This window comes from Pavona decussata, unplaced genomic scaffold, assembly GCF_977016875.1.
Source record: "Pavona decussata unplaced genomic scaffold, jaPavDecu1.1 SCAFFOLD_100, whole genome shotgun sequence".
Taxonomy (NCBI): domain Eukaryota; kingdom Metazoa; phylum Cnidaria; class Anthozoa; order Scleractinia; family Agariciidae; genus Pavona; species Pavona decussata.
The window spans coordinates 2,630,387-2,647,414 of NW_028145515.1; the positions used below are offsets into that span (position 1 = coordinate 2,630,387).

The 17,028-nt window shown below is 39.8% G+C and overlaps 2 protein-coding genes, 1 long non-coding RNA gene and 1 pseudogene across 3 annotated transcripts; 2 read left to right on the forward strand and 2 right to left on the reverse strand.

The window, feature by feature from the left end:
* Positions 1–565: 565 nt before the first annotated feature.
* LOC146472330 (cyclic GMP-AMP synthase-like) lies at positions 566–6,576 on the forward strand. The gene is made up of 3 exons (XM_085119682.1): positions 566–639; positions 3,426–3,504; positions 4,477–6,576. Exons 2-3 carry the CDS (start codon positions 3,473–3,475, stop codon positions 5,630–5,632), a joined length of 1,188 nt encoding a protein of 395 aa, XP_084975808.1. The 5' UTR covers positions 566–639; positions 3,426–3,472; the 3' UTR covers positions 5,633–6,576.
* LOC146472331 (uncharacterized) lies at positions 6,135–6,682 on the reverse strand. Its single transcript, XR_014866614.1, has 2 exons — positions 6,470–6,682; positions 6,135–6,438 (listed from the first exon to the last, which is right to left on the reverse strand). It is a non-coding gene; the product is annotated as an uncharacterized LOC146472331 (long non-coding RNA).
* Positions 6,683–7,547: 865 nt separating this feature from the next.
* Positions 7,548–9,267, reverse strand: LOC146472332 (trace amine-associated receptor 9-like). The gene has a single exon (XM_085119828.1). The coding sequence runs from the start codon at positions 8,938–8,940 to the stop codon at positions 8,011–8,013; it is 930 nt and encodes a 309-aa protein (XP_084975954.1). The 5' UTR covers positions 8,941–9,267; the 3' UTR covers positions 7,548–8,010.
* A 4,246-nt stretch (positions 9,268–13,513) lies between these two features.
* Positions 13,514–15,441, forward strand: LOC146472333 (trace amine-associated receptor 8a-like; annotated as a pseudogene).
* Positions 15,442–17,028: the final 1,587 nt, after the last annotated feature.

Genomic DNA, 17,028 nt, shown 5'->3' on the forward strand with positions numbered 1-17,028 from the left:
TAAACCCAACTCTTATTTTGCCACGTAGAGTGAAGAATGAGTTCTCAGTGTTCACAAAAACAGCACAGGAAAAGTAGGATATACTGCAAGACAATTAATGAACGCTTACATGAAGCGACTCCCCAGTTTCCTTTGTACAAAATCTCTTTCATTTGATCCATAAGACGAGGCTGTAACTTCTGCACAAAAAGTCAGTAGAAGTGTTTCTTTAAGCTGTACTGAATTGCTTTCAATGGTGCCCACCGTGATCATCGGGTTTTTCCAACAGTTTTTCTATGCCAATTGCGATGACGAACGCCCCAACTCCCCACCAAAAGCCAGGAATGATATTGCGAATATTTGCATGTTTGTTGATCGACGGATGATATCTCCACGCTTCAAATCTTGCCCAGGGATCTTTCCGGACTTTAACTTCTTTTCCAGTGCGATTCATTGCTTTGAAGGTGGTGAAAACAAGCCAATTTCTCCTTCAATATTTGCCCTCTCGTCCAGCAGCTCCTCTTCTCAAAAGTTGCGCTTGGTAACCAAGCTTGTCTTAGCTTATGGAATCGCATTGTGTCATGGGATTTCTAATGGAGATGTAAACATTCGGCGGCTTCGAAGTTGACGAAAGCTAAGTTAATATTTGACTGATACAAGGTGGGTGAAGTTTACATTCATTATTCTATGCTTGTCAATAGTATCTTTTTTACGAGTGGAGTGTATTTCAAACCTACGTTTTATCTCAAACATACGAGCAAGTTCTTGTGATCAGATCCAAACTCGCTGCGCGTTTGTTGTCTTCCGAATGTCAAATTTTTCTTCGCAGAAACAGGTGTTACTCTCTCAAGTAAGTAAGCGACCGGCGTCACCATATACAATGCTTAGTTACTCAATCTCAAGAGTGTTTTCCATTTTCTTGCAAAATTAATATGTTGTTGCGTAAAATGAAGAGATGAAATTCTCAGTCGCCGGCACCCATAACAAAGTTCACTTTGTATTAATTTTCCGATCGACTGAGTTAGGCAACTTCTTGAAGCAAAAAGCGAGATAATTCGAACATTTGATTCTTTACATCAGAAAATTCGTTCCGTTTACGATAAAATGTTTATAGGTAAATAGATTCGGAATGGTTTTTGAACAGCAAAATGCAAATTACAGATCGGCTAAGACAGCTACGAACTGGCAACTACTACGGTAAATCACGATTGAAACAAACTGTCGAAAACCGAAGTTCTTGTTTTTGACGGTTGTTCGTGGGATTATCGATGTTTAAACGTATATTCATAGAAAAAAGATAGAAAACTAGAGGTTTTGTATGTAAATTTAACTTAAAATCACTCAAGTTGATAGTTTTCGATTAGCCTCAAGGCACGTCAAGAAACAAAAAAACTCGCACAAATTAGAAACCAATTTTAATGACAAATGAGATAAAATTTGTCAAGGAAGACAAAGCGGTTTGTCATCGAAAACAAAGCGAGTTATCCGTACAAGCTGCAGCGTCAATCAGCAAAGTATTCGGACAACAAAATTCTGCAAATAATGTCAGCCTGGCTGTTTACTGCGGCTCTCATGCGAGCTACTGTGCTTTGTAACAAAAGCTCGACGAGTCAAATTTTGGACAATAGATTTAAAGCAACCATTGTCTACTTTTGTGTATCCACGCCGTGTATTTAGCAGTTCAAAACAAATACCGTGGCCCTAGATTCTGTAGATTGCAACGCTCGATGATGGGGTTGGGAATATCAGTTCTTTTTCGACCTCGTTCTATGTTCTAAGATTACGAAGAGAGATTGATTGTCGGAGAACCCGTGAAGAACATTCAGTGCGAAAAGAGTAACGTTTTCTACAATCCTGGCCAGCTGGGTTTGGGACTCTGGCATGGATAGGCACTTTACCCTGACAAGATAAAAATCTTTGCGCGCCAACTAGTCTCTTCGTCACGCAACGCTGCTCAAAAGCGTTGCGTGACGACCCTAACAAGAGGAATGGGAAAAGGAAAGACTTCCTCTCCTTTTCTCCTCCTCTCCCCTCCCTCTCCACCCCCACCCCCCCCCCTTTCCCCCCCCTCCCTTAGGAAGGCCTGATACTCGGTTAAGACTAAAGTCACTCTATAACCTAATATAATCTTACCGCTATTCAACGTTGAACATTAACGTGACACCTGTATTTCAAAGGTCATGGGTTGACGAATCCAGTTCAAGCCTGGATTCTTTTGTGCTCTCTTCCTTTTCACAGTTGCTTAACTAGCGTACATTACCTTAATGGTCTCTCATTTGGAAATACTTTTATCCATAGTTCTCATATGGCCTCATATATGAAGGGCTGAGAACATAACCGAACCAAATGACTTTTCAGATTGCTTTTTGTTGTTTTGGCTCAGATTCACTGGAGTTTTTGCACGTGGACTTGAATTCCTTCAGGAAACATTGCTCCAATGTTTATCCGCTGCTTTGCGCTTCGTTTCCAGTAAAAACCTACGTAAATGGTCAAGATTTCCGTTTTTATCGCAAAGCGAAGCGCAAAGCAACGGATAAAACATTGGAGCAATGTTTCCTGAAGGAATTCAAGGCCACATTCCAAACTGAGCTAAAATAACAAAAAGCGATGTGAATTTAGGTCGATTATGCTCTCGGCCCTTCGTATGAATCAATTTTCACATATTTCACTTCCAGACTTAAGGACGGTGCCTACTATTGTTACCGCGCATACGTTCTGCGCATCGCGAGATACTCGGGTTTCCTATAGGTGGTGCCTACTAATACAGGAATATTTTTGCGCAGTTTAAAACTATACGGAGAAAGGAGAACTAACCAAATGCTTTTGGTATCTCAAAAGAAATTTGGGGGTAACCATGCATTTTTCAGAGATAATTAGGCTTCAATTTAGGAAAAAATCCCATACATTGCTTTATATTTTGGCGTTTTTTAGAGATACTAATGTTTAATTATCTCTGAAAAATGCGTGGTTACCTCCAATTTTCTTTTTGGATTCCAATAGGCCTTGCTAAGATCTGCTTTTCCCGCATAGTAATAAACCGCACAAAAATACTTCGGTATTAATAGGCATCGTCCGAGAACAAATGAAACTGTGTCTAAAACGACCCCATACTGTCCCAAACGATTCGTCCAGGGGTGGGGTAAAATGATCTCATTCTACAACCCCACCCCTTGCGCCGAGTACCTTCGCAAGAACTCAGATTGACGTTTCAGTGTCGCCAGACCCTTTCTACTGGACCATTTGCTGTGGATTGCCCTGCTAAATCTCTCTTCAATCATTTAGTAACATACGTCAAACTTGTCTAAACATCAAATGAAACAGGCTATTTTCCACTTGGAAGAAATCTAAAGGCCGCAATATCCTTTGTGTAAACTTTCAATTTTTGCGTTACTAAGTTACTATAAATTCACACTTAAAACTCATCGAAATTCTTCTGTTCCTTGCAGTAGAGGCCTAACATGGAGTTTGCGTGTGTTGCTTGACATGATTTGAGATGGGTGCCAGAGGATCCACACTGGACATAAGGTACATTTTGCTCTTATGCAATACAGGTGTGCTCTATCAGCTTGGGAATGAGAGGGGTGTTATAACCAAAGGGGGTTCCAAAATATTCCAGGGCTCTTGCAAGAACGTGAGGGGACTGAGGAGAAGTAGTTTTAGTTTTCATTTGTTTAAAGAACTGATATATATCAAATAAAAAATCACCCAAATATTTGTAACCATGGATGTCAAGTCTCATATTGAAAACGAATAATTAAGACAGTTTATGAGCATAGACTTGGCAATTATCTACAATTATAGGTCAAGCCTTCATAACGATTTGTGCCGTGACTGTTTTGTGCAATGTTGACAAGCCTGGAATTTCTTGTCTCGTTCATGCTGAGAACTCGGAACATAAGCTTTCAAGAACTTAGCACAACGCGCAATCTTGGCGAGTTGTCTCTGTGTGGAATTGGCATTTATACGTCCCTAGACCAAGAACCAAGGCTGCAAAAGCTAGCCTGCATTACAGGGGATATCGATTTTCTTACATACGTTAGTTAAATAATATTTTCAAAACATTTTACAAAACATGGCAGAGTAGTTTCTTATAGTTCAGATACTTGGTATAATTAGTATAGTTTCATTTTTCACACAGGCGTTTTGGCATCGTTTTATCCCGTCCAAAATAAACCTAAACAGTTTTTGCCTTAAAGTCCATGCTCAGGGCTGCATTTTTACCCACCATTCACACCAAACGCCCAAAAAGGGCGTCAGCTTTTTCAAAAGTCTCTGTTTGGATCTGTCTACACATCAATCACTGCGCGCATTTGTGAAGAGCCGAGTAGTTTCATAAAGGGACGACGGTATTTTGGTATCGTTGTTGTTGTTGTTGTTTTTGTAGTTTTTGTCGTTCAGTGTGGCCATATAATTTGTTGGTCGTTTTGTTTACAGTTCTAGCCTTTTCAGATAGAAAGGCATTTAAAAATCCTGGTTTTAATCTCTCCTCCTTTTCAGAAATGATGAAGATGAGTCTTCTCGTAACGACCTGGCCCTGGGTTCATTCAGTTCCAGTGTCCCTAACTTCACCTCCACTGATCACCTTTACAGCGCCGCATCAGCGCCAGAGCTGAGGATCAAGCCCATAGGACCAAAGGAACTGCTTAAAAACCTCCGCAGGTTTCATCGAGAGAAAGTTCGTTTGCCCGCTAGCGATACGCAGTGGGCGAAACAACTGGTGTTCGCCAACACCCAGAAATTCCTGGAGTACTGCAAGAAACAGACGGGTATTGTTCGTCACGTGGAGTACGTAGGATCAACGTACGAGCGACTGGAAAGCAAGAGAGGCAATGAGTTCCATGTCATGGTGGTCATCAAGACAGGCCCAGAAGATATCGCAGTTCAAGAAGTTGTTCCGAAGTTGTACTCGAAGCTGAAGCTTGTAAGAGGACATGCTGACACGAGGCTGGCGAAACTCACAGACAAGCAAAATTATTTACGCCCGGATAAAATGCAAAACTGGCTTGACAAGTTAGCGCAGGATTGGAACGCCACTCCCAAACGGTTTTCCGATGGAGCGAGAGTGCGGACGCATAAGCAAGGGACAGCGGTTGAGATTATCATCCGGGATACAAACAGAGGAGGCTCGGTTACTGCGTTGATGATTCCCTGCGTAAAGATCGATGATGACAAGGGAAATTCTCATTACTACGTACCGTGCGCTTTTCAAGAGTGCACGAAATTTGAGCTTGAAAATAACGTGGAGCGTTCGATTCTATGGCGCAGAACATTTGCGTTGAAAGAGAGAGGGATTGTATCGTGCTTAGACCGATCTGCAAGTGGCACGTGCCGACTGGAATGCCTGAAAATTCTCAAGTTCCTTTTTAGATCGGAAAAGAAGCTTCGTGTTTTCCAATTCTACTTACTGAAAACTGCCTTTCTTCACTACCACGCTCTCGACTTGGAGTGGCGCGTGGATCTGTTAGGCGAGAGATTCCTTGGAATGCTGAGGTACATTCAGGAATGTGTGAAGGAAAAAAGTCTACCGCACTACTTTCTGCCAAGTGTTAACCTGTTGAGGGGGCTTGGTGGGTCCTCTCTTCACGCCGTTGACAGCAGACTTGAACAACTGCTTACAGATGAAAAGCAGCTGTTTTATGCCATCTATGCTTAAATCTCCATGTTTATGGAAACTTAAGCCACGACATTTTTCTGACCTAAATAACCTGCGTCGTTCTCCCTCTCCTCCCCTTTAAAATATTAAAATAGTCAAGGAGAACCAAAGGTCCGAAATGTTTTCTCCTTTTCATGAGTTTTTGTGATGAAAATAAGTTTTCATTCATATGCAAACAAACTAATTTTCATATGAAAAGTTTTGCACTTAGCCTCGCTTTCATAGTGAGGTTCACAGCAACTCGGAAATGGCCTATTTGGGTTTGCGCATTCGGCAGGTCTGAGCGAACTTGAAATGTCAGATATGTGTTGACCTGAGTATCAGGTCTTCCGTAGGCGAGGTGTGTACTATATATCTTGCACCACTCCAGAGCCATCTGATAGCACCATATGCAAAGAGCACTCGGCCTTCCCGTCATTAGCCGGGTCATGCGCAAAGCGCCGGAATGAGCCGGCGTGGAGTCGAGGATATGTTTTTGTAGTTCCATGGATTTTTTTTACTGTTTGTACTTCATCTCTTGAAGTTATTACTCTTTCACTTTTATACAGTGGTTTTTGATTGAGTGTCGAAAGTAATTTCGCGTTTGCTTTGGTTTTCGGCTTGACCTCGCTCTGCGACTGGTTGGCACAAGAGCAAATATGGGCAAAGTTCGCGCCATTTTCGCAACCAGTTGGAAGTCAAACGCAAACAATCGTGCCTTGGTCGCACGCGTTTTCCCGCCTTTGACGCCGGTTACATGTATTTGCTTCAAGTTCTGATTGGTTCATTGCGCGGTTTACGTTTGTTGTGATTGGTCAGAGTAATTACTTTGGTTTTGGTTCTGTAATTGCAAACAACTCTATACAGTCTGTACATATGTATATAGAATGTCAATTTGAGCTTCTCAAGCAATTGCCTCATGTTTATATAATTAATTATTGAACAAAAAAGTCAATTGAGCTGAGGTGCTTCTTGTATTCACTGATCTGTAAATAGACAAGTGGCAAAGCAGTTTGAACTTAAATAGTTCCTATAAATCAGTAACAACTAATTATTATCATCAGAATCAGCATCGTCCGAAGAATTCAATAAAACGGGATAAAACACGAAAAAACACTTGCGGACTCACTTTAATGTAATTAAGTAAGAGACTATTTCAAGAGGGTAACACGTGACAGCATACGTCAATAACCCTGTGGCCCTCTACTAAACATAACATTGCAATATCTGTTGTTATATACCTAGACTTTCACTCAACCGAACGAGCACTGTGATTGGTTGATTCTTGGTCACGTGCCCCTGATCAAATACAAATGTATCCCGACCGGGATAGAATTCCGCAGTTGTTGCCCTCTCTGTTGTTTGTTTGTTTGTTTGTTTGTTTGTTGTGCTGTGATTGTTGAAGGGAAATTCTAAATATATAACAAAGCACTTAATGTACGGTCCCTCGGGAAACTAGTTAGTTTTGTTTTCCCTCGAGTCCTGATGTTTCCCTCGACTTCGTCTCAGGAAACATCAGGACTCTCGGGAAAACAAAACTAACTGTTTCCCTCGGGACCATACTAACTGTAACAAGTGTGTATAGTATTATAATACTATACACTGGTACGTTTTAAAAAACGTACCAGTCCGCCGCGGATAGTATGACCACGCGCGTGGCGTGGATGTTTGCGTGGATGATTCGCCTGATTGAAGAGGGAGAAAGATGTCAGTTGCCCTGGGATATAATAGAGAGACTTAGAATCTCGTTTACAGCAAACGTGAGATTCGCGTTTATGTTTTATTTAAAATTCGTACACAGATGAATGAATAGTGCAAAATAATTCTGACCTTTGATGCTAACGCAAAATTACTCAAGTTTACGAAGAAACGGCTGAAAACAGCGAGCGGCAAATATAGGGTAAACATGGTCACGTGGCCATTTCTGCCTTTTACCGTAAACGTAATTCTAAATCTCTCTGATATTCTGGTTATGTGATTGGCTATTGCCTAAGCCTTTCTGGATTCTTGGAAATGAGAGGGGGGAGCGACCTAGAGGCAACATTTACAGTAACAGGGGGTATGTGGTATTCACTCTTTTTCCTTTAATATGATCTCTTTGCTTTAAACATTCCTAGTAGTAACGACACTTTTCTGGGCATATAATTCATGGTAAAGTAAGGGTGACTATATGGAGGGTTAGGGTCAGAGTCAGGGTTATGTGGGAGACTATATGGTACATTACCATGAATTACTTGCCCTTTTCTGCTTGCGAATTTGGTAGGATGTACATGTTCGATATTCTTCCCGGAATTTTTCTTAGTAGTTCCATACACGTGATAACTTCTTACTAGTTTTACACACGTGATAACAGACCTGAATATGAAGTTGCTTGGTTACAGTACTAACAAACTGTGGGCTCAGAAAATACTCGAAGATTTCTTCCTTCGCCTCTTTCCAGTTCTCCTGTATTTCAAAGAGAACAGCCTTTTGAATTCTTTCTTGATGTCATGTCTAAAGAGAGCATACGCCAGCGGGTTGACAGCGGAGTTGGTGATAAAAAAGAGGCACAGAGCATATTCAGTGTCGACCGTTTTCCTGAAATTGCTGAAATAATATCGAAGATCTAGAAACGAGTCTACTAAATAGTACAAAACGGTGAAAGACACGACAGCTGCGATGAATGTGGCAGACGAAATTTCAAATCCATGTTTGGGTTTCTTGAAAGATATTGGGTGGTTAAACTTTAGCTGGGCAGCAAAAGCTGCCGTCTTTTTCGATTGCTTCTGAGCGATGTAAAACATTTGTATTGTGGCAAGAAACATATATAAACATGGTATTAACTGGAACACAAACACCCGTAGTATTTTAAAAACATTTACAATGTTTTCAGAGGCCATTTGATTGAGTACAATTACAATAACACAGTAAAATATGGCCGGAAACAACCAGCTGACTATCACCATAGTAACCACGCATCTTGACGTCATGAGAGACACATACCTGAAAGGCATAACTATGGCAACGTAACGATCAGCGGTCATGACGCACAAGTTCGTCAACGACGCAAATGCGAAGTAAGCCGCGAAGATTCGTCGGAGTTGTCGATCGCAACGCAGATAAAACTCGCAGGTGAAATACGTCGGGAAGTAACTTAAACCAAAGCATAAATCAGCGACAGCCAAAGACAATATAAAAACGTTGACTTGTGTTCTGAGACGCCTGCTTGTCGCAATCAGATAAATCACTGTTGAGTTTGCTGAAATTGCTATGATGGTTAGACACCAACCTGGTATCCAGACCCAAGAAAAAGAACCAGAAAATTTAGGCTGATCTGTTATCGCTGGCATCTTTCAAAGGTACTCTTTCCAAACCAGTAAATCCGGTATGAAAGGAAGTGAGGCGGTGAAACCTGTTTTTTCACTTTTCCGTTGTAAAATCTTTAAATACAGGAACTGCAAGAGACGACACCATATTACTGGGTTACAATCGAGCAATCCATGTTTTCTTTTCCTTTTTTTACATATCTTCAGAAACCGTCGGATAATCCTTTTCTTTGCCCCTGTCACAGTTTTAGGGTTTTAGTCTGTTGAACGTCGGCTAAAAATGCGACTTGAGCTTTGTGTGGTTTGATAAAAGACTCAGCAGTTACTAGCAATACGTACAGGCTGATTTGTTTAAATATTTTCGTCTGGCAGCTTGGCTCTATTATATACTGCACTCCTCAGACCTGCCGAGACTGACTGAGAAGATGAAAAGGGAGCCCATATAAATTCCTTTGATTGACACATGCCAATATTCACTTTCAACCTTAATTCTCGGTCGAAATGCGTTTTTAAGCATTGCTCGGTCTAGTTTAGTTTTAAATGAACACGCATTCGCTAAGCGAAATCTGCACTATTGAACGGTGAAATAACTTTAAAAATAAATTTTACTATATACTCAGTCTTGCAACCTGGTAATTAGAACTCTTTCTCTTTGTGCAAACTGAAAGTTCTAAAAAATAACATTTACTCAGTGGGTCAATACACGACAAAGAAGGAGTGAAATTAATTAAAAGATTAAGGTAAGGAAAAGCTTTAAAATGCTTCCTCAAATGCTTTGTAAAGCACATTTCTCTCTCTTTTTCTCACTCAATAAACTTTGTGAGTCAATCTATAGACTTGCATTTATCACATGGCAATTTTCAATCGGTGCTTAGCCACGAGCGCCGGGCGAAACCAAAAATATGTGCTAATGTGCACGAACTATGAGAGAAGATACCAACATATCACAAAAAAAAAAATTGAGGAGAAATACTCAAAAGTCTATTTATTTGGGCGAGGTTGTTACTGGTACGAATTTGCATACCACGTCGTTTGATAAGAGCACTTATGGACTTCGAACACATGCATTTATTTAATATACTGAAATGGAATACCGACTTTTCGAATCTCCTAGGGAAACTGAATTTGCTTTGAAAAATCGGGAGCTCCAAAAATCGGGGGTAAAAATCTGACCGAAACAAATCCAGGGGAAACAACTTTTGGTTCCAACTGATCGGGATTTTCGAAATATCAACCGTTCGTATAATCTAGGTTCCACTGTATTTGCAGTTTTGGTAAGTAAACAAACAGCTGAAATCACAAAGCAAAATAAATATATAAAAAACAAACTGCTCTGTGGATTAAATAGGAAAAGTACTAAATTACCCCAGGATAATTGCATATATAGTACGTGACGATGCAAGAAAGGAAAAAATCTTGCTATTTTTATAACTGCCGCAATAAAAACTGAAAAAAAAAAAACATTAACAAAACAAAACAAAAAATGCTAAGGTCGAACAGACTGATCACTTCAAACTACAGGCAAATAGTTTTTATTTAAATGATCACGTGGTTTCATAAACTGACAGGCAAAAATCCTCACTGAGAAGTAATTTTCAAAACCTTTCATTTTAATGGTCGCACTTGTTCGAGGATATTGTCCGCAGACTCGACAGTAAGAACCACCCTAAGTTGAATACTCTCCAACAGCTTCCATTTGAAAGGTTGACTCAGACTCTAGCATTTCATTGACAGAGGAAAAGAAAGCACCTTCTGTAGCATAATAAACATCACCACAGGAAAGTACTGCTCAGTATCTTTCATTTGAATGGTCACACTTTAGGATTTCATTCATAGACTTAAAAAGAACTTTTAATAGAACCGCCTTGTACAGCATCATAAACAGCACCACAGGAAAACACTGCTCAGTAGCTTTAATTTGAAAATTCACACTTTAGGATTTTATTCATAGCTTATTAGAACCACCTTGTACAGCATAATAAACATCACCACAGGAAAGTACTGCTCAGTAGCTTTCACTTGAATAGTCACACTTTAGGATTTCATTCACAGACTTAAAAATTAGAACCGCCTTGTACAGCATAACAAACAGCGCCACAGGAAAGTACTGCTCAGTAGCTTTCACTTGAATAGTCACACTTTAGGATTACATCCACAGACTCAAAAGTTAGAACCACCTTGTACAGCATAATAAACAGAACCACAGGAAAGTACTGCTCAGTAGCTTTCATTTGAATGGTCAAAATTTAGGATTTTATTTACAGACTCAAAAGTTAGAAACACCTTACACAGCATAACAAACAGCACCACAGGAAAGTACAGCCCAATAGCTTTCATTTGAATACGTAGTCACACTTTAGGATTTCATTCACAGACTCACAAGCTAGTACCACCTTGTACAGCATAATAGACAGCACCACAGGAAAGTATTGTTCAGTAACTTTCATTTGAATGGTCACAATTTAGGATTTTATTTACGGACTCAAAAGTTAGTACCACCTTGTACAGCATAACAAACAGCACCACAGGAAAGTACAGCCCAAGAGCTTTCATTTGAATAGTCACACTTTAGGATTTAATTCACAGACTCAAAAACTTATTCGAACCACCTTGTACAGTATAATAAACAGCGCAGGAAAGTCCTGCTCAGTAGCTTTCATTTGAATGGTCACACCTTAGGCTTTTATTCACCGTCTCAACAAAAACATATTAGAACCACCTTGTAGAGTATAATAAACAGCACCACAGGAAAGTACTGCTCAGTAGCTTTTATTTGAATGGTCACAATTTATGACTTCATCAACAGACTCAAAAGAAAGGACCGCTGAAGTTGAACCAACTTCCTTAGTATAAGAAACAACGCCTCAAGAATGTGCCCACCAATAGTTTTTATTTCAAATTATTAAATTTTAGCAATTTTCTTCTGTAAAGTAAGTGCTACGTATTGGTCGGTGCATCAGCTTGAAAAACCTTTCCTATCCTAGAGCCAAACCACATCAGTGATTTGGTAGACCTTGGTGATTTTTCTTCCCGCTCGCTTTTTATAACCTTTTTTTTTTTACAATAATGCACCGATCAATTCCAAATTTCAACAAAAAGGTATTGGTTCATGAAAAGGTATCGGCGACATACCACTAGGGTTAATCATGTAGTGGACTTCCACTGCATTTGGGAGGAGAAGCAGTTCTAGACATCCCGTGTAAAGGTCTCGGCAGTGTGGGCTGACTGTTGCTCGTACGCTACGTTTTTGACAACATTGAATAAATAAGCTGATCAATCGTCTGTGTGTTTTTAAGTGTCTACATTGTCAACGCAATAAGTGGGTCTTGGAGCCAAACTTCAGCAAAAATTGGATCATAAAGGGAACCGCTGTACTTATGGGGGCGCAAATCAATGCACACGGCGAGTGTGTGTCCCTTATAAATACAAGTTCCCAAACGATCTTGAAATTTGAATTATCTTTCCCAAACATCCTTGTTACGTGCCCCTCACTCGCCGTCACATTGGTTTGTGCCCATATAAGTACAGCTTGTTCCCTTTGTGACAGCTTTAATGACAAATGACTGCCTTAAAATGGAAAACGTTGGTTAGTATGAAATAGCACCTGCTGGAACCCAAGTCAGTGTCCCATTTTTTTTGTCAGTGTCTCGGCCATTGCATTTGGTCCTACCCATTGTAAAACTCCAATGTTGCATGGCGAAACTTCAATGTCGCTTTCGGAAAATACTACTAACAACAGGCTACAAGAAATTCATGGCGAGTTATCGTTACAGCTAGCTACTGACGTCTTTATAAGAAATAACTATTTTTTGTTTTTCATCTTTTGTTCTGTGACAGATGATTTTAGCAATTAAATCGCTAAATAAAACCACGCTGGACAGGATATTATTTGAAACGGATTAAGTACGTACGTCACTGTTAGAACGTCGATTCCATGTCGATATTAAAAGACATACTATTATTAGCATTTCTATTTATAATATACCTGTGGTTAGCTTGAAAGCTAAGCTCCCCTGACCACCGTACACTTCTACTAAAGCCATTAACTTCTTTCTTTTCCCCTTTTATTTGTTATTTTTTTCCTATGTTCCTATATTCAATGTAAATACTATATCCAAGTGTAAATAAACTGAAACTGAAACTGGCATAAATCATTCATTGTGTAATATCCCTTGATGGAGCACGTTCAGCTTTGGAAAGGGAAGCAGAGCGCGAATAATTAAACCAAAAGAGAAAGCCCTAATTTGATATCTGTCAATCAATCCAAGTTTCTTCTGTTTTGTGTCTATTTTCGTAGCCAATCAACTCTTAATTTTTGATCTGAGCCACCTTGAAAATAAATAGAGTTTTAGCAAACCAAAAGACGGCTTCGTACTTTGATAAAAAGAACATATTATTTGTAAAGGCGAATGAAGGTCCTAAAGACTGATTTAGGCGGCCTTTAATCGGAAGCCAACGTCAATGCACTGAAAAGGATATGTAAGGAGCTAGGATTTGATGCTTCTGCAAGAGTTCTGAAACTGAAAGCTAGTGAAGTTACGAGTGGAATTACTTCGATCCTCGATATATCGGAACAACAGCATCTAAAATACCAAGAATGCCTTCAATAGATACACCAGCTTTTGCCTATAATTTTCCTTAGGTCTGGGTACCAGGTTGGTTTCTAACCGTTGCAGCAATTTCAGGAAACTCAACGGTGATTTGTCTTATTGCAACGACTCGGCGTCTCCGAACACAGGTCAACGTTTTTATCGTGTCTTTGGCTGTCGCTGATTTATGCTTTGGTTTAACCTACTTTCCGACGTATTTTACCTGCGAATTTCATCTGTCGTGTGATAAACAACTCCGACAAATTTTCGCCCCTTACTTTGCATTTGCATCGTTGACAAACGTGTGCGTCATGACTGCTGACCGTTACGTTGCCATAGTGATGCCTTTCAAGTATACCTCTTTCATGACGTCAAGATGCGTAGTTACCATGGTGATTCTCAGCTGGCTGTTTCCAACAGTGTTTTACTTTGAGAATGATGATTATTCTAGAAAGTGACGCAGGCATACCCGGAAAAAAGAAATCCGAGTGCTCCTATCAGGAGTCGAACCTAAGACCTTCCGATTACTAGTTCGGATGCTCTACCACTGAGCTACAGGAGACTCGTGGGAGCTGAGGCCATTAAACTAGGTTCATGGGACAAACATCCTGCATACTGCTAGGATTTGAATGTCGAACGTGTGGTATATGAAAGAAATGTGATGGTATATTTCCAGCCTGGTGAATGAATGAGAATGATGATTATTCTAGAAAGTGACGCAGGCATACCCGGAAAAAAGAAATCCGAGTGCTCCTATCAGGAGTCGAACCTAAGACCTTCCGATTACTAGTTCGGATGCTCTACCACTGAGCTACAGGAGACTCGTGGGAGCTGAGGCCATTAATACTTACAAACGCAGTTCCCGAAAACATAGTAAACACGTTTAAAATAACTCGAGTATTCGTGTTTCAAATAACTCCGTGTGTATCTCTGCTTCTTGCCACAATACAAATATTTGTCATCGCTCGCAAGCACTCCAAAAAAATGGCATCTATTGCGGGACAGCTTAAGTTCAATTACCCGATTTCTGACAAGAAACAAAAAGATGAATCTGATATTTCGTCCGCGAGGTTCATTGGTGTTGTAGTATTATTCATGATAATCTGTTACACGGCAGATTCTTACTTAGATCTTCGTTCATATTTAAGTTCTTTCCGAAAGACAATTGACAATGACTATGTTCTTTGCCTCCTTTTTCTCACGAACTCCGCCATCAACCCGCTTGCGTATGCTCTGTTTAAACCTGACATCAAGAAACAAGTCAAAAGACTGTTACATTTCAACAGAGGGAAGATGGAAAAAGTCGAGGGAAGAAACATCTTCAGTAACAAGCCATTAAATACAGGAAAGAATAAACGTTGATTGTCGAGTTTCGTCCATTGCCTAGCGCTATGTAAGATCCCTGCTGTTGAGTCCTAGCAAGGACGAAACAGCTGTCCATGATTGCCACTTCACGGGTAATTTGGCTGTGCGCTTGCGTCAATGTCCTATGTTTTTCCTCTTTGTTTTGTGGCAACGTTTAACTTTGAGTATTGGCTATGCCTATGGTTGGTAATTAATGTCACAACACAATTTATTAGTTTATTCCCTAAATTTGTAATAATAGTAATCCTAACTAAATTACAATCATAGTACTAAGATCACAATATTGATAACATAAAGTGTAAATGTAATAACCAGAAATTAAGAATGAAAAAGGGCTCAGCGTGCACTATTGAGGTATGAATGTTAGCTGAACATAATCTAAACTAAGAAACAGAATCCGTTCTTATTTTGAGTTGCTGACGCGAATTATCCATATCGTATATCCTTATATTTGTTTAACTCAATTTGTGTTGATTTAATTTTGTTCTATCTTCCTAATTAGTTTCTAGATTGGTTTTTATATATTATGCACATACATTTCTGTAACGAGCCTATTGGTTGCTCATCATGCAACGAGCTAAATAAAGGTTAAAAACAACACTCATCAGCACTGAGACACACGTACCATCCCCGTGGTATTGCCAATACCGTGCGCATGCGCACAACCATATCACCCGGGCAGTGGCAGCCATGGACAGCTGTTTCGCCCTTATTGGGGCTCATCAGCATGGCAAAGCCGTCGGGTCAAGGAGCGGGAGTAAACCCGCGTATCAGTGACCCTTTACTGCCAAGGCGAGTGCATAGCACTCCTTTAAGCGCCAGCTCCACCGTAGGCAGGTGGTAGCTGTTGGTTGGGAACCGCAAAACAGTTCTCCCACGGCAATGTGTATGGAGATGGGATCACTTACAGACCTGTGTGCTCAAAATAAATTGTAAACAACGTGTGTCTCAGTTCTGATGAGTGTTGTAAATAAAGATTACTTACTTACGTGAGAATTGCGTCATTTGTTCGGCACTGTACCTCGCCATCTTGGATTTTTCAATATCTCCAAAACTGCAGAATTGAAAACCGTCTGAATTCCCTCAAAATTTATCATTTGTTTCGCAATAAACCATTTCTTACTCTTACGATTTGTTCGTGCACTTAAAGTGCGTATGAAGTACGTAAAAAATAACTTATGCTTGATATCTGAGTTTAATCGTTTGTCTCACGATTGAGTCACATAGATGTGGATCGTGACGTTTCGATCGCGACACTGCTCGGCTTCATCAGGCGATGGAGTCGACTGATTGCGTGACAGGCCTTTCATAGTGACAATTAATGGTGTTTTCGTTTCTGAAATGTCTTATTGCTGTCTCAGTTTCAACAGAAAGTTTAAAGAAAAAGATGAATATTTTCAGCTACAGTTTACTGGAGAGTTGTGACTTGATTCCATGGTGCATTTCTGGGGACAATTTTGCGAGTAACTTCAATTCAGTTCAATTATAAACTCAAGAATACGAGACTGATTAAGTCCATTATATAACTCCAAAGGAGACCAAAAATAAACGTAACATAAAATTTGTTTTGCAAAGCATGTATTGCAGACCGTTGAATTTATTTGTTTTTGAAACGCCACACAATTTTTACTGTGCCGACTCCAACGTTTTTATAATTATGAAATCACCGCTGACCAACTCCATTACGTCCCACGTTTACTGCGGGGGAGCAATTCTGAAACTAGAATTCTTGAAAGGCATTGTGACACATTTTATCATTATCTTTTCTCAGATCTTCTCGTTCTAGAATAGTTAGAATATCGCTCTAATCATTCTGCTTCTTGGCGCAGAATAAACAGAACAAAATTTTATTCCTCTTTCCAAATTTAACTATAAAAGTTAACGTTAAAAAGAACGACGTTTCGACTGTCCAACGGTCATTTTCAAGTTCAAGGTAAAAAGTTAAATGTGCTTATATACAATTGTGAAAGGACTAATGAGATACTGACTAAAAGCTCCAAGATATCTACATCGAAACAATACAAGAAAATGATAGCGTGAATGATAAAAGAGGAACGCTAAAAACAATAAAAGGTATTTAAAAGTGAAATAATTAAACAAATAACTTTGCAGGGATCGAGTTGCATTGTTTGTTCAGTGTCGGCTTTAGGTCGCGAAT